This window comes from Mus caroli, chromosome 12, assembly GCF_900094665.2.
Source record: "Mus caroli chromosome 12, CAROLI_EIJ_v1.1, whole genome shotgun sequence".
Lineage (NCBI taxonomy): Eukaryota > Metazoa > Chordata > Mammalia > Rodentia > Muridae > Mus > Mus caroli.
Window position 1 is genome coordinate 25,129,755 of NC_034581.1, and position 17,392 is coordinate 25,147,146.

Consider the following 17,392-nt stretch of genomic DNA (forward strand, 5'->3'; position numbering starts at 1 on the left):
CCAGGACAGCCAGGGCTACACAGAGAAACCCTGTCTCGAAAAACCAAAAAAACAAAACAAAACAAAACCCAAAACAAACAAACAAAAAACTCTGGTGGGGCTGGAGAGATGGCTCACTCATTAAGAATAGTGACTGCTTTTGCAAAGGCTTGATTTCCAATTCCAGGGGAGCCAATGCCATTTCCTGACCTCTGTGGGCAGAAAGTATGTCTGTGGCACAGACATAGATGCAAGCGAAACACTCATACACATGAGCTAAAATAATACATAAATAAACAACTGATTTCTAAAGGAAAGAGAAGGGTAGAGTTGCTTTATATTCTACAAACCACACCAACGGCTGGCTGAAGGGCAAACAATCAGAGACAACCATTACAGGGAAATTTTCCCTTCCCTATTTTTTCTTTATATTTAGAAAAACTTTTCATACTCATGACTTCAAGGAGTATACATTTATTTTATGATTTTAAAATTACATTTATGTGTGTGTGTGCATTATCGTTGGTGCATATGTGCGAAGGTCAGAGGACAACTTGTGGGAGAGTTGTTAAGCTTGGTGGCAAGTGCCTTCACTTTCAAAGTCGTCTTGGTAGTCCCTAAGGAGTATATTTTAAAGTTTTAGTTGATTTTGGGTTATGAAAACGATTCCCCAGTTTGCAACAATGACTTGCTTCATTCCATGTAGTCCAGAATTATAAGGCCAGAATGCTGTTGTGTATTCATGACATTTTCTCGTTCATTGATGGCAAAGGGGAGGGGAACCCTATTCTGCAGAGTTGGGCATCCTAGAATATGGGATGTAGTTTTACATGGGCTCATTGTCTTCACATCTATTCCCTCATTCGGCCATCATCCTTTCATTCCTTCTTTCCCCTCTTCCTCTCGCTTCCAAATCAGTTTTGCTGTGCTGGGATTGGACTAGGCACTCGGCGGCTGGGAAACACCTCTGTCTCCAGGCCGAACGTCTCCACCGACGTCTAAGAAACCGAAGACAAAATCCTCGGCCCCGCCCCTCTCCGCGACGGGCGCCTCGCGACGTCACCTTCCTGAGCCGGAAGTGTGTCGGCTCGCCGGCGGGAGGCTCGCGGGCAGCAATGTGGGTTGCCGCGCTGGCGTGAGTGATGCGCTGGCTGCTGCCGCTGTCCCGTACAGTGACACTGGCCGTCGTACGCCTGAGACGAGGCATTTGCGGGCTCGGGATGTTCTATGCGGTGAGGAGAGGCCGCAGGACCGGAGTCTTCCTGAGTTGGTGAGACGGAGCCTGGCGGAGCACTTTATCTAAACACCTAACAGCTCGTTTAGCCCTTCCGTGTTGTAGTCAAATCCTCCCAAAGAGAACACATGGTCACCGCAGCCAGAATTTACACAAGGCTTCCCACGTTCTGATCGTTCCTGTGTGCGGGTGTTTTGTTTTTTGACACCGAACCCCATGTAGTCCAGACTGCTGAGCTCATTGGTTTGGGCCACCACGCCCAACTTCCTCTTGTTTTCATCGTTTAAACATTTTTCATAGCTACAGGGTTTCTTTTCTCGAGCCGAATATGTGCCAAATTGAACTTCTGGTCTTTCTGCCTGCACTAACCAAACGCAGGGATTGCAGATAGGCACCGTTATGCTCAATTTGTGTATTGCTGGTGTTTGAACCCAGGGCTTGTGCATACCAGGCCAGCAGCTGAGCTACGTCTTCATCCCCGACTGTTTTTAAGAAGAAAAATCGTGGTCAGATGTGTTGTCTCATGTTTGTAATTCCAGCACTGTTGAGGTGGAGGCAGGAGGATCACTACAAGTTAGAGGCCAGCTTGGGCTGTGGAAGAGATGAGGGAGGGGGAGAGGTGGAGAGTCTCAAGCCAGAAGCTGGTCTTTGCCTTTGGATCCTTGTCGCAGCCCTTGGAGGCAAGATGAAGTTTTCAGTTTCACCGGTACTGTGGCAATTCCCAGGTCAAGTGAGAGGCAGAATCGGGGCTTAAGTCCAGGTTTGGGAGTATATGACAGTTAACTTCTAATATCAAGGTTTGTTGTCCGGTGACCTGGATGTTTCCCTAGGCAAAGCTGAGACAGTACTAAGGAAGAAACATATCCACTGCCAACCCTTTTTCTGTGATTGAGTCTTAAAGATAACAAAATTTTAGTATGTGCTGGAGTTGTGGAAGACCTTGTGGTACTAGTATGCTATTTGGATTGGATGGCATTTAGCAGAATGGGCTGTCAGGTCTTAACATGTAAAATGAAGCCAAATTGAGGTGTGACCTTTGTCCCAAGGAATTGACAGCAGATCCCTTTGACTCTCCATACAACACCAAACCTATAATCCATGAAAAGTCCTTGTATGTTAAACTTCATTCAGTTAAAACCTCCTGCTCTAGAAAAGACAATGGGCCAGGCATAGTGGCGCACGCCTTTAGATCCCCGCACTCAGGAGGCTGGGAGGCAGAGACATGTGCATCTCTGAATTCGAGGCCAACCTGGTCTACAAAAGGAGTTTCAGGACAGCCAGGGCTACACACAGAAACTCTGTCTGGAGGAAATAAAAAATGTGGAAAGCTATGCCTTCACATTAAGCTGCACTTAATCATGTATGGAGATTTAATTCATAATTGACAAAACTTGGAAGCCAAGTTTCCAGTAGACAGTGAGTTGGTAAAGCTATGGAATATGCAGACCTGAAATGAGTTATGAAAGATGAAATAGTATGAAGAAGCACTAACTATACCCTTCTAAAAGAAAAAGCCAATTTGAAATGATCTACAGTGTGGGATTCCGACTATATGGGATCCTGGAACTAGTAGAGATTGCAAAACAAATCAGTGGTTTTAAGGGCTTCGAACTGAGGAGAGGTGACTGTGAAAGCAGACAGGCTTTGTTTCCTGTCCGGGTCTTGTGTGTCTTAGGTTGGCCTTCAACTGAACTAGCTATAAATCAAAGGTGACCTTGAACTTCTGACCCTTTGTCTCTACTTCTCAAGTGCTGGGATCGCAGGTGTGCACTCCCAAACCCAGGTGTTTTTGAGACTGAGTTTCTATGAGGCACTGGCTGGCCTGCAACCTGCACATAGATAGATTCGTGTGGTGTTGAACTTGTGCTTCTCCTGCCTCTGCCTCCAGAGTGTGGGATTATAGGCACGCACCACCACCACCCAGCCCTTGGGGGGTGGGGTTCTAAGGCATGAGATTGTTCTGCATCTGTGGTAATGTAGTCCACTGGCATCATCTATTCACTAAACCTGTAGGCTTTACAACACCGAGTGATCCCTGGCGCAAGTAAAGGGCACTGCGGGGCAGAAGCTTAAGAGAACTCTCTACTTTCAGTTCCTATTTGATGTGAACCTAAAACTGCAGTAAAACATGACAACTGTAAATAGATGAGGTAAAATAGTAAAAAATAAAGTTAAATTTAAAAAAAAAATGAGAAAGGATGTAATTGAAGAGGAAGGAAGCCTGGCTAATGTACATATCCTTGCAGGAGTGAGTGCAAAGCCCAGGTGGACCGGTTTCCTGCTGCCAGGTTTAAGAAATTTGCCACAGAAGATGAGGCCTGGGCCTTTGTCAGGAGCTCTTCAAGCCCGGATGGTTCAAAAGGTATGTTAGTTACTTCGTCGGTGTAACGTCTTAAGCGATGAAAAGCCCTCTGCGTGCCCGACATCACTGCTTCTGTGCACATTAAAGTTGTCATGAATGGTGGTTCAGAGGCTAGAGATGTGGCTCAGAGGGTCACAGTTTGATTCTAAGCATCCATGTTGCGTGACTCATAGTCTCCTGTAACACACACGCACATACATATAAATAAGATTTTAAAATGTAATTTTAAAAGAAGAGTGTGGTTCAGCCAGGTCTGTGGTACCTAGAATTGGGAGTTTAAGGCACGAATGACATCCAGTTCCAGACTTGTCCTACATCGTAGGGTCCTGTAGGAGTGAACTAAATACCTATCAGTTCCTGCAGTAGCAGTGTTATCAGTTCTGGGACTCAGACCTCCAGCTGAATACTCAGAAGTGCTCATAGCGTTGCTAGGCCTTAGACCATACGATTATACCACTAAGTTTCTTTGCATTTCATTTGTCATAGACAGTACCAGAAGCCTACTATAAGGGACATTAGATTTAGAACACACACAGGACTCAGATCAGCACGCTGACTGTAATTTAGAACACTGGACAAAAAGAAAACAACAAAAACAAATGAACATTAAAAAAAAAAAAACCCAACTATCTGAACCTCCCTTGGGAAGTGGGGTTTCAGGAACTTATTCATTCATTCATTCATTTTTTTTTTTTAAGATTTATTTATTGATTATATGTAAGTACACTGTAGCTGTCTTCAGACACACCAGAAGAGGGCATCCGATCTCATTTCGGGTGGTTGTGAGCTACCATGTGGCTGCTGGGATTTGAACTCTGGACCTTCGGAAGAGCAGTCGGGTGCTCTTACCCACTGAGCCATCTCACCAGCCCCTCATTCATTCATTTGTTAACTATTATTTTCAGTGGGAGCCTTAGATTTTCTGGAGCTCCTGGGGCACCAGGGTCTGGGATGGTTTGTCCTCAGTTATTCCTTCTGGTAGGTTCACATCTAGAGTGCCCCAGTCTAGTGCAGTAATGTTAAAAACTTCCAAAAGTTTTGGTTCTTCAACATTCATATACTCTCTGGTTTTGGAATCTTCTTTCAGGGCAGGAAAGTGCACATGAGCAGAAGTCACAGGCGAAGACCAGCAAGCGGCCTCGGGAGCCCCTGGGTGAAGGGGAAGAACTTCCAGAGCCAGGGCCCAAGCACACAAGACAGGACACCGAGCCCGCTGCTGTAGTGAGCAAGGACGCATTTTCTTATATGGGTATGCCTTTCTGTTGAGGCGGGGGATTCAAGACAGAGTTTCTCCGTCTAGTCCTGGCTGTCGTGGAACTCATTCTGTAGACCAGGCCTGGAACTTAGAGACCTGCCTGCCTCTCTGCCTCCTCAACGTGGAGATCTAAGGAGTAAGCTACTACTGTCCTCCCTGAAACTTTCTTGGGTTCAGATTTTTTTTTTTTTTTGGTTTTTCAAGACAGGGTTTCTCTGTGCAGCCCTGGCTTTCCCGGAACTCACTCTGTAGACCAGGCTGGCCTCGAATTCAGAAATTCGCCTGCCTCTGCCTCCCACGTGCTGGGATTAAAGGTGTGCACTACCACACCCAGTAGGGTTCAGAATTTTTAATGCAATTATAAGAAATTAGAAATCTTTTCTAAATAAAGAGTTTAAGCTGGGTTGTGGTGGTAGTGGTGGCGGTGGCGGTGTTTTGCTTTTTTTTTTTTTTTTTTTTTTTTTTTGTGTGTGTTTTGTTTTGTTATTTGGGTTTTTTTGTTTTTGTTTTTTCTTTTTTTGTTTTTGTGACACAGGCTCTCTGTGTAGCTTGGGTTGGGTTGGTATTTAGAGATTCTTCTGCCCAACCCCCCAGTGCTGGGATTCAGGGTGTGGATGGATAGCCAACCTGTCATTTAAACTGCTAGGCTGATACTCATCCTTTTTTTTTTTTTTTTTTTCTGTAACTATTCTCTAGAAATTTCTCAGACCTTCTGTTTTGGAGGGAGTGCTTTAACAAAAAGGGCCTTTGCTTTCCTAGCCCAGAGCTCCTACTGATGTGGTCCGCCCTCTCCTCTTGCTGTTTATTTGTGGCAGGGTCTCTCAGTTCACCGGGAAAGATGAACTCCCCTTGAAGCCCAGGCTAACCTTGAACTTGCCAGCCTCCTGTCGTAGCCTCGGAGCCATCCGAGTCCTTCGCAACTGGGCCTGGCTAATCAATTAGTACAAAATCATGAAGCTTTTGAGAATTCTTTCCCTAGCCACAGGCTGCTGGGGCCAGAAGGAGAGTCAAACCAGAATGCCTTTTCTAACTGAGCGTTTGTCCAGCCTCAGAAGCTTGAGGGAAAAAGGTCCAGGGCCTTTCCTGTATTTAACTCCAAAGGCACCTGGGTGCTTCTAGTAACTATATTCTGGTTTATGTCTTGCACAAGTGGGAACAGAAACCAGCAGCATTTATAGATGAATCAGCATTGGCACAACCGTAGTTTTTTGGTTTTTTTGCCAAGAGGAAGCCATGTGTACTTTACCTCCAGGGAGAGCTGGAGGGCACTGTAGAACTGTGGGTGTAGATGGTTTGGCAGTTATCTAGGATAAACAAGTATCCTTCACTGCTCATTGTGCTGGAGAGTTGTGTGTCTACATGGCACCAGCTAAAGTCACCCTCAACCGAGAAAAGGCCTCCATAATGGCTGTAGGCAAGTCTCTAGGGCATTTTCTTAGAGATTCATAGGGAAGGGCCAGCCTACTGTGGGTGGTGCCACCCCTGGGCTGGTGGTCCTGGGTTCTATAAGAAAACAGGCTGAGCACACCAGTAAGCAGTACCCCTCATGGCTTCTGCATTAGCTCTGCCTCCAGGTTCCTGCCCTGTTGGAGTTCTTGTCCCAACCTCCTTCACTGATAAACTGAAGTGTAAGCGTAAGCCAAATAAACCCTTTCCTCCCTGAGGGCTTTTGGTCCCCGTGCTCCTTTGTAGCACTAGAAGCAATAGAAAGGTTGCTCGTGTGGATGGAAAGCAAGTGCAGCTGACAGAGGAGACCTGCCCAGCCTCTGTGCTCAAATGTCCCCAGCCTTGCTTCTTTGAGGGGCACTGGTCTCCATGCATCCCCTGAGCCTGCTGACTTAGGCCACTGGCCTTGGACGGTTCCTCCTGTGTGGTGGTCTTGGGCTCCCCCTCTCCTATCCCAGATACTTTGTTACTCACTGTCTCCCTGCAGTCTGCTGAGGGTGTAGGTCTGCCCTGCCCACTGGGGCAAACCGTGTTTGAAAGGAGGGGGTAGAGGTGAGAGCTACTTTACAGTTAGAGGCAAATGTACTAAGAGAAGATGAGTCCACTTGGCTTTCTGGCATATGGGACTAGCTTCACTGAAAGCACTGCTTTCTCTGGGAGGACAGCTTGAGAGAAGGGGCCAAGCACGAGGGACCTCTTTAGCTTGAGGTATAAGCAGGTCTCCTAGTGGGAAGTTCTGTCCTACCTTTAACTGACTTGGTGTATGGAACAAGCAAAAAGTAACCACACCCCATAGTGGGAAATCCATGTTGTCCTGAACAGCAAACTCTAGCAGTGGTCACTGTTCAGCAGGTCGGTGCTGTGGCCTCACTCTTTCTTCTTACAGGAGAGTCAGTCGTTGTCTACACGGATGGCTGTTGCTCCAGTAATGGACGGAAGCGGGCACGAGCAGGAATTGGCGTTTACTGGGGCCCAGGCCACCCCTTGTAAGTAAACACGGCTGAGCGGGCATCACATTTCCCTCGTGGGCAGGGCTTGCTTATTGATATATTTGCTGCTTATTGTTGTGTTCTTTGCTAAACTGCTAGGTAAACAGTGTTGGCTGGGAATAGAAGAGCAACTGACTGATTTATATTGGTGCCAGACAACTTGGTTCTTGACATTGCTAAGTACTGGGACTCAGTGCTCTTTCCCTGGGTCTGTACAGGTCCTAAGGCATGTGAGTAGAAGAGCCAGCCAGCAGCAATGCAGGGGCAGGGCACCAGCTTAGAACCCGTCCCATCACTAGCTTCTGGGCTTGTTTTTGAGACAGGGTCTCATTATATAGCTTTGGTTAGCCAAAACTCACTATGAGACCAGACTGGCCTGGCACTCATGGACATCCTCCTGCCTCTGTCTCTTCCAGGTGGTTAGGATGAAAGGCATATACTACCATAACACACCTGGTGACTTTTAGACTTTTTAGAAGATGCTTGACTTAGAAGTAGTCAGAGAATACAGGCAAAGGTGTACAACTGAACCATTCATATCTACCTGGGCCCTGTCTGTCAGCCATTCTGTGAGGTTTTCTTACACTAGGTCTGATGCTCACCAAGAAGTTTCGACAGACATAGCTCATATAAATTGCTCATTAGTTAATTTTTAAAAAAAAATATTTATTTATTAACACTGTAGGGGTCTTCAGACACTCCAGAAAAGGGAGTCAGATTTCAATACGGATGATTGTGAACCACCATGTGGTTGCTGGAATTTGAACTCAGGATCTTCGGAAGAGCAGTCAGTGCTCTTAACCTCTGAGCCATCTCTCCAGTCCCCGCTCATTAATTAATTTAAAAAGTATTTTTATCTGTTTACTTTAAATATTTGCATGTATCAACATATTAACTAACTTAGGAAATGAGGGTAGAATTTTTGTTTGTTTGTTTTCTTTTGTCTCACTGTATAGCCTGGGTAGTGCTAATTCATGGAGATTTTCCAGCTTTAGCCTCTCAGGTGCTGGGATTAGAAATGGCACCAAAGCTGGGCAGTGGTGGCACATGCCATTGATCTCAGCACTTAGGAGGCAGAGGCAGGCAGATCTCTGAGTTCAAAGCCATCCTGGTCTACAGAGTGAGTTCCAGGACAGTTAGGGCTACACAGGGAAACCTTGTCTTGAAAATAATAGCATAATGAACTCTTTAAATCTTTAACTTGGATCTTTTTGTTTTGTTTTTATTTATTGAGACAGGGTCTCTATGTAGCTCTGATTGTCCTGGAGCTCTCTATGTAGACCAGGTTGGCCTCCGCCTCACACCACTCCTACCTCTGCCTCCTGAGTGGTGGGATCACAGGTGTGTGGTTTTCTGGGTTTGCTGTTGTTTGCAGGTGTTGGTATTTGGGCCAGTGTCTTGTGGGTGCTAGGCAAACACACCCCCACAGAGCTGTGTCCCAGCCCTGGTTTGGATTTTGAGGCTGTTGCTTGTATTTAGGTTTTAAGTTTCAGTCGAAGTGAACACTAGTTTGTTATTGTCCATTGAGAAGAGTTGCTTTGGGAGTTAGCATTGTCATTTTGTCTTTCTTGTTTATGTTGTTCTGAAACAGAAATGTAGGTGTAAGGCTTCCTGGGCGACAGACAAACCAGAGGGCCGAGATCCATGTAAGTTCCCAGATAAACATGAGTCTGTTTTCCTCCCTGTGACCACAAGATCAGCCTTTCCCCTTCCTTTCCTGCCTTAGATAGAAGGTATTGAAAGGCCATTAAAGACAGTAATTCTCTAGAAAAAGTGTGGAATCATTTTATGTAGGTGCCATGGGCTGTTGTAGTTTTACCCTTCCTCACATAGAGAAGACAACATGGTGGTCCAGAAAGAGCAGCGAGTGCTTCTGTCTTGAAACACTTGATCAGTAATGTAAAATGGCGAGCATTTTCTGTATAACATGACTATGGACTTGGTTTTTCAAGGCAGCCTGCAAAGCCATCATGCAAGCCAAGGCTCAGAACATCAGCAAGCTGGTTCTGTACACAGACAGCATGTTCACCATCAATGGTAAGCTGTCCCATGCACTATGACAGAACTTTTCTTCTAGTAGTGGGAAGTGACTTTTCTTCCTAGTAGTGGGTAGTGGGACAACCCTGGGTGACCTGGGCTCTTGAGGTTCAGAGGAATAGGAGTCTAGAGCTGCTGTCTTAGAGAGCTGGGCTCCTTGGCTCCATAACACGTGGGTCAGGGTGTGAGCAACTTTAGGTCACAGGGGTGGCTGCATAGAAGCACATGGGGGTGGGGGTGGGGCTTCCCTGGGAAAGACCCATGTTCAACTAACTGGATGCAGCTAGCAGGAAGAGGAAAGGTTGGGGGTCTAGGGAGTATGCTAAAGGCTTAATAAGCAAGGGAAGGCACTGAAGGAAGGGAACCATCCAGGCTTTGACTCAGAACAAGAGTAGCCATTGTGAGGAGAGACTGTGGAGCAAGAGAGGCCATCCCTCCTGATGAATGAGCCTGTGAGCGTGTGTCCCCCTAGGGATAACTAACTGGGTTCAGGGCTGGAAGAAGAATGGCTGGAGAACAAGTACCGGGAAAGACGTGATCAACAAGGAGGACTTCATGGAGCTGGACGAGCTCACTCAGGGCATGGACATCCAGTGGGTGAGTCACTCGTCACATGCATGGTCTGACTTAGCTGAGAGAATGGTGTTTGGAAGGGGCTGGTGACTAGGTTAAAGTAGCAGCTTCCATAAGGTTAGTGTATGTATTTGTTAGTGTGTGTTAGTTATACACAAGAGTGGGTGTAAATGCACACCACGTTTGCCCTTCCTCCTTTCCCCTCCTGAGTGCAGTCTGTTTCATTGGCTGCTTCTAGAAGCACAATGCAGTTGCTTACGGGAACATAAGCACCTTAGCAGTATCTCCAGCATTGAAGACGGTGCCTGTTCCTCCCTCATCAACAATTGAAGCCCGGGGAGGGCAGAACTTCCCCATCTGTTGCCTGGTCCAGTCCTGTGTAGGCCCTGTGCTACGTGTGTTTGTGAGTTCAGTAGCCATGCCTCGCCTGGAGGATAGCATTCTCTAGCATCCACTCTTTGCTCTTTAGCCTGGTCCTGCCAGGGTTGGAATTGTAAGCACATGTCATCTCACCCAGATTATGTGCCACTGAGGATTGAACCCCAGACCTACTCTGCTAGTTGAACTATGGCTCCAGCCCCAGTGTGTGCTTCTGTTGGCCCTCAGTCTTTTCTGATACATGAGCTTCTCTGGGTGTGAGATATAGGATAGAGTCGTGTGCTGCACTTGTAAAGATCGGGAAAAATTAAAGGGGAATTTTTATTTTAACAGATGCACATTCCTGGTCACTCAGGATTTGTGGGCAATGAAGAGGCCGACAGACTGGCACGGGAAGGAGCGAAGCAGTCTGAGGACTGAGCAGAGGAGTGAGCTGCTGCCCACTCAGACCCAAGGCAGTGGCTGTTTCTTTACCCTGCTGTGCACTGAGCTGTGCATAAGGACACAGTGTGACCTGTGGCACAGCTTGGTGAGACGTGCTTACATGATGGAAAGGAAGTGTTGAATCCTGCTTCTGTGAGATTTCAGGGTCTGTCCCAAAATGCTCCAGCTGGATTTTAGTAGGAGTCAGTGAGACACTGGTCAGTACGTGTGACCTAAAAGTTCTAGAAGGCCGGGCGTGGTGGCGCACGCCTTTAATCCCAGCACTTNGGAGGCAGAGGCAGGTGGATTGCTTTGATTTCGAGGCCAGCCTGGTCTACAAAGTGAGTGCCAGGACAGCCAGGGCTACACAGAGAAACCCTGTCTCGAAAAACCAAAAAAAAAAAAAAAAAAAAAGTTCTAGAAGGCACAAGTGCAAGACTCCTGCCCCTGCAGCTGCCCTCTACGTCTGTGTGTCTGAGATAATATGGCCATGTGGGACAGAGCCTACACTCAGGCGGCCTTGACTCCTGGATCACCTTGAAGGAACAGCTGAGACCTTTAAAAACCAAGATGCATAAATATATTACTAATAGATTTCTTTGCCTATTTTTTCTTAAAAATACTGTATAAATTTAAAACATGTTGAAATTATCCTTATTTATTTTTTATAATAAAAGTATATAGGGATGACACAGAACATATCTAGTTTGAGTTACTGTTAGAGGTGAATGTTCTTTGCTGCTATCCAAAGCTAGAATTGAGAAAGTCACTCTAGAGGGATGGGCTGGTCAGTTTGTCCTCATGCAAATCATCACAGTGCCCTTAAGCAATGGAAGGTCATGGAATGGCAGGGACACAAGACAGTGCTGTCACTGGGCTGACTCTAAGTTCCTTAGGATCCGGGAAGCTGGGCCATCTGCTGGAGCCTAGGACAATGAAGTCATCCCTGACAAGCAGTGACAGCCTGCCCTTCGGATTGCCCTGTGGCAGCTGTACATGTTTGCATGTCACAGAGTAGGCCTCCGAAAGTGCTCGGGAAGCATAACTGTGTCTCGGGCAGAGCAGGACGGTGGGCCTGAGTGACTAGGATGTCGTCTCTGCTGGCTTGGTGTGTGATCTGTGGAGTAATACAGCTCAGAGTCCTGTACGAGGGCTGGGGAGAGATGGCCCACTGGGGAGAAGTGCAGACTTGATCAGCCTGGGGACCTGGCCTGAGTTTAGAACCCTGGCAGTGTGCAGCAAGATGGGAATGTCCGGCTTGCTTGGGACCCCAGTGCTGTGCGGGATAAAGACAGGAGACTTTCTGACTTGCAGGACATCCAGCCTGGCCGAAATCTGAGCTCCAGGTTCAGCGGTGAGAGCCTGTCTCAAGGGAACAGGGCAGAGAGTGATAGAGTCACCCAGAATCTGGTGTCTTCTGCTGCACCTCCACACATGTGCATAAACACAAAAATCCTATCCTGGTTAGAACCAGGTGTGGTGGCACACACCTTAATTTCAAGGCTTGGGAGGCAGAGGCAGGTCAGAAGTTAAAGGTCAGCTTAGACTATGTTGCAAGTTTAAGTCTCACCTATCATCCTGAGGCTTCTGTCTACTAGACAGTCTTCACACCAAGCTAGTATTGAGGCCTTTGCTCTATAGAACAACTTGAAAAGTTGTCAATGGAAAGGGGGTGGTTTAGAAAAGGGACTATTGGGGAGTGGGGACTATTGGCTAGACTACCTGAAACCATGTCCCAGAATAAAACCTAACATTGTATTCTGTCGGTGTGTACAGGGAATGAATAGAGTCTCTAATATGGGCAAGCACTCTACCATTGGTGTGTGTAGGCTGGGGAGTATGCCGCTGTCTTTCTCAATTATTCTCCACCCTTAAAATTTTATTAGCAGATATTATACATAATGGGTTTCATTACATTTTCATACATGTGCATGATTAAGAATCCATAACTCTGTCTTATCTGTCTCCTACTCCCCAATAGTCCCTTTTCCAAGCTAGCTCCTTTCCTTTGACAACTTTAGAAAGTTGTCCTATTGAGAGCAAAGGCCTCAATTCTAGCTTGGTGTGAAGATTGTCTAGTAGACAGAAGTCAGCTCTTCTGATGTGTTTTTCAGGAAGTCTATTGCAGTCAAGCTCAAACACTAGGATAGTACACTGCTAAGGACAGTGAGAAGTCCCAGGACACTTGCAACCTTGACTGTTTGAAGGGTGTGTGATTCATAATAAAATTACTCTTTGGAAATGGATGCATAATACAGTTGGTCAGTCTACATCCCCGTGTCTCATGGGATGGGTGCATAGAGTTGAAATGCATCCTAAAACCACCTTACATTTTCACTTGCATGTTTTGTGTACGTGTGTGCTGGCACTCTCCAAAGCTGGAAGAAGGGTATGTATCCACAGGAGCTGTGCTTGTTGGTGCTGAGACCTGACTTTGGATCTAGAAGAGCAGCAAGTACTCTCAGTTGTCATCCATCTCTCCAGCCTCACATCCTGTTTTGTTTGAAAAAGTATCTCTCACTGGATCTGGAGCTCACCGAGCTAGCCAAGTCCCAGTCATCCACCTGTTCCTACCTCCAAAGTGCCAGAATTAGAGTCGCATGCTGCTGGTTTTGTGTATGCTTTTGTTTTGTTTGTGTACATGTTCCTGTATGTGTTCTCATTCCTTTTCATTCCTCTGTGCAGGTGTATATGGAGGTGTGGTAGATGTCTTCACTCACTTTCGACCTTATTTATTTTGAGATATGGGGTCAGTATGTGGCAGCTCTAGCTGACCTGGATCTTACTGTTGACTTGGTTTTTTTTGTTGTTGTTGTTTGTTTTGTTTTTTGTTTTTCTGAGACAGGGTTTCTCTATGTAGCCCTGGCAGTCCTGAAACTCACTCTGTAGACCAGGCTGGCCTCGAACTCAGAAATCCAGTCTATCTGTAGCTTTAATATTTTTTCTTTTTAAGTTATATGTGTAGCATTTTCAATGAGATGTCACTACAATGGAGGGCATTTGAATTCTTGGTCCCAATTTGGTAGCTCTGTTTGGAAGGCCAAGGAGGTGTGTGACCTTGCTGGAGAAAGTATGTCACTCAGAGGATGAGTGAGATTTAAGAGCTTAAGGCCTGGCCCATCCTGAGTTTGGCCCCTGAGGTGGTTTGAATGAAAATGGCTCCCAGAGGCCTAGAGGAAGTGGCAGGAGTAGTTGTGGTCTTGAAGAAATCGTGTTGCTGGGGCTGGGCTTTGAGGTTTCAGAAGCTCAAGCCAGGCCCGGTGTCGTTCTTCCTGCTGCATGTCAATCCAGATGCAGATCTGTCAGTTACCTCTCCAGCACCATGTCTGCCTGGATGCCACCATGCTTCCCGCCATGATGATAATGGGCTAAACCTCTGAACTGTAAGCCAGCCCCAATTAGATGCTTTTCTATAAGAGTTGCCTTGGCCATGGTGTCTCTTCACAGCAATACAACACTGACAAAGACGGCCCTTCTGCTTCCTTCTTGCAGTCTGAGGTGTGAGCTCTCAGCTGTTCTGCTGCCATGTCTGGTGTCGGCTGCCATGCTTCACCATGTGATGTGATGGACTCATCCCACTGGAATCCTTAACCCCACATAAGGCCTTCCTTCTGTGGGTTGCCTTGGTCATGACGAGTTACCACAGCAACAGACAAGTAACTAAAACCTCGTGTTAGGGAGGTATGCCCGGTTCCAGAGGGGGCCAGAAGCCAAGGCTCTCCGCTGCAGCTAGAGTTACAGGTGAGCTGCCTGATATGAGTGATGGGAGCCAAACTCTGGTCCTCTGCAAGAGCAGCTGGTGTTCTGAATTGTTGAGTCATCTCTCCACACCACTATCTGTGACGTTTTAAAAGAAGAGAGAGCTTCACTGACAGGTGCCTACTCCTCATGAGAGGTATCTGTCCCTGCCTGTCAGGTATGGCCTATCCATATCGGACTTCCCAGCTGCCTTAACTGTGTAAAACAAAATCATTATACTGTTTTAATGAATTATTTCATCTATTCTGGGCCTGGTGGCACAAACCTGAAGCAGGAGGATTTCTAAGTTCAAGGATAGCCTGAGCAACTTAGTGAGAGTCCTGTCTTAAAATAAACATAGAAAAGAAGGCTATGTGCCGTGTCCAGGAGGAAGGACGAATGGCTGTGGAACTCACGGAATGCAGCCCCGGATTACCACAGCCAAATTGGCCCCGAGGACCATGTGTCTGGAGGACTTTGAGCTGCTATGGAGTCTGTTCTGCTTGTTGCCCACACATCTCTTTATATCTAAGAATTCTATGAAAACTCTAAGGGGGCTTCCAGCCCCTCACGGGGCAGTAGTTCTGGCACTCACATAATATTGCCGGATTTCATTCAGTTGGCTGCTGGGGCAGATTAGTGCTTAATCACCACCCTAGGATAGAACTCAGGGATGCACATTGTCAGTAAGGACTACTACCCTTCGAAAGGATTTGGAAAAATACCATTGTTAGTGAAGCTAGGTTGAGAGGTTTTTACTACTGGCTCTGATGTAGAAAATCTTAGGAAACAATGTGAAGCTCAGAAAGGCACTCTTATTAGTTAAGCGAGGGACCTTTTATGGTCAGGGAACAAGAACAATGGCAGCACTGGCTGGCATGACTGTCACTGAGGCTGGACTGGTAATGGTTGATTCTTACACCTATTTTTTTTTTTTTTTTGCCCTCAGCTTCCGGATATGATTTATTAAAGATTGCTGATGAGTAGATTTGCATTCTGACGATTTAAGGTACATATGACTGATTTTTATATAAAAGTTTAGATGTGTGATTCTCTTAAGATTTTTACAAGATTACTTTTAAAGATAAATAATAAAGTAATTACTCCTTTCTTTGTAACTGCAATTTGCTGCCTGCCGGTAAGAGAAATTGGCTGAGAAAACAACTTTGCTTGCTCAAACACTGTTAATCTATAACAAGTGGCTTAGCTACAACTGTACGTGGGTTTGGGGGATTAATTTGCTTTCTTTACCCGGACTACATAATGTCGTTTCTTGTAAAGGTATTGGCGAGCACACTGTTTTTTCATGGTCATTTACTAGAAGAAAAGTAGACACACATTGTGATTTTTATACAGCTTGAAAGATTTTGCTGGGATATATAAGCTATGGAAGGAAGACTCAAGTATGGGGGCTGGAACATTGTTTCCTCATCCATCAACTATGTCGGCCCCGTAGGCATCTGGACCCACCCGTGTCGGCTGCTCTCCACACTGCCCCTCATCGGCTACCTGCCTCTGTGTACCCACCACATGGCAATGACCCATCAAAGCTGGTCATTGGTGAGTGGGGAGAGAACTCTGCTGTAGAGTTCTTGCCTGGTACATGAGGTCCGAGTTCAGTGCCCAGGACCACAGTGGGTGTGGAAAGGACCCCTAATTGGTGGCCTGCCGAAGCTGCACAAAATGGACTGACAGGGTGGGTGTGCTGGGAGTGCACTCAGGGATTTAGGCGTGCTAGGAAAGCCATTCAGTGATTTCAGTTTCTAAAGTAATTAGCAGCCAAGAGTATTGTTCCTGCACGGAAAAGGAAAAGCGGCTGTCTCTTGCAAGCCGGTGCCAGAGCTGCTTGGAGGTCCTCTTAGCATCCCCTGCTAATTGCCTTGCATTTCCAAGGCGTGCAGCCCCGTCGCCTGCTGAGGACACTCATTTCACTCCTTCCAGTACTTGTGGCTCTCCCTACTGCCTGAGAGCTAATTGCTATCTCCTTGCACTTCCCACTCAGGTGGGATTGGCTGGAGTGCATCCGAGAGAGCCTGCTAAGGGTGGGATAGGTCTCTCAACCTTCACCATTTAGGATGCTTTTCTTTGATTATCTCTTGGCATCCAAAAATGTATCACTGAGCTAATATACATTCCACAGCCTCTGCAGGCTGCATGGCCAAGGGCCGCTCTCTGTTCTTTCTTCCCTTCAGCAAAGCCCTGTTCACTTGGTGACTAAACTCTGCTAGCCACCTACCCCATTACTGTCTACATGCCACCCAGACACTGCTCCACTGGAGGCTTTCCCTGTCAGTGCTCTGTTTCCTTATCTAGTTGGCCCTGGCTCGAGTTCCCATGTGTGTGGGAGGCATCTCTGTGTGTTGTGTTACCTAGTCCAAAGGAAATTCCATTTCCCCAAATCCCAAAAGGCAAAGGGGACAAATGGCTCTCTTTGGTGCCTATTAGCACACCAAAGTCCATGCTGGCCTCCAGGCTCCCTCAGTATCATGAGTATTAGCTCTTCCCCCCGACTACTCTACACTTTTCTAGCTCAAGGCCTTCCTTTCTCTCAGCTGTCCAATTCTCTGTATAATCCTGCTACTTTGGCTATGAGTTCTCCAGCGCTCTCTCTCTCTCTCTCTCTCTCTCTCTCTCTCTCTCTCTGTCTTCCTCCTTCCCCTCTCTTTGCTCTACGTTCTCCCTCTCTCTCTCTTCCCTCTCTGCCCTGTTCCTGCTTCTCTGGTGGCCAGGTCTCCTGGCCCTGTTCAGTCTACTACTGCTTAGTTTTTCTGCTCTGGACTCATCCAGATGCCATTGGCTGTTCTTCCTCTCATAGTTGCAATACAAACCTTTCACTTAGCTATACCCTGGCATGGTCATGTTGTCAGGTTATATAGTGTGAACTCACAGGGTGCCCAGGGCCTCTCCAGATCTGGAAAATGGTAAGCTACAGTCCTAAGAGTCCTTCTTTTCAGTATTAGGCCACAGGTCCTTTCCAT

At 46.7% G+C, this 17,392-nt stretch overlaps 1 protein-coding gene across 1 annotated transcript; it reads left to right on the forward strand.

The window, feature by feature from the left end:
• Positions 1-1,067: 1,067 nt before the first annotated feature.
• Positions 1,068-10,973, forward strand: Rnaseh1 (ribonuclease H1). Its single transcript, XM_021179348.2, has 8 exons — positions 1,068-1,249; positions 3,460-3,575; positions 4,663-4,824; positions 7,163-7,262; positions 8,857-8,911; positions 9,218-9,302; positions 9,775-9,899; positions 10,587-10,973. Exons 1-8 carry the CDS (start codon positions 1,122-1,124, stop codon positions 10,671-10,673), a joined length of 858 nt encoding a protein of 285 aa, XP_021035007.1. The 5' UTR covers positions 1,068-1,121; the 3' UTR covers positions 10,674-10,973.
• The last annotated feature ends 6,419 nt before the right edge of the window (positions 10,974-17,392 follow it).

What these genes read in the sequence shown, in the direction of transcription:
- Rnaseh1 (XM_021179348.2), top strand. Translation starts at nt 1,122, where the DNA reads ATGCGCTGGCTGCTGCCGCTGTCCCGTACAGTGACACTGGCCGTCGTA. An exon ending in GGACGCATTTTCTTATATGG is followed by an intron (nt 4,825 to 7,162) that starts GTATGCCTTTCT and finishes TTCTTCTTACAG; the next exon opens with GAGAGTCAGTCGTTGTCTAC. An exon ending in AGGGCATGGACATCCAGTGG is followed by an intron (nt 9,900 to 10,586) that starts GTGAGTCACTCG and finishes TTATTTTAACAG; the next exon opens with ATGCACATTCCTGGTCACTC.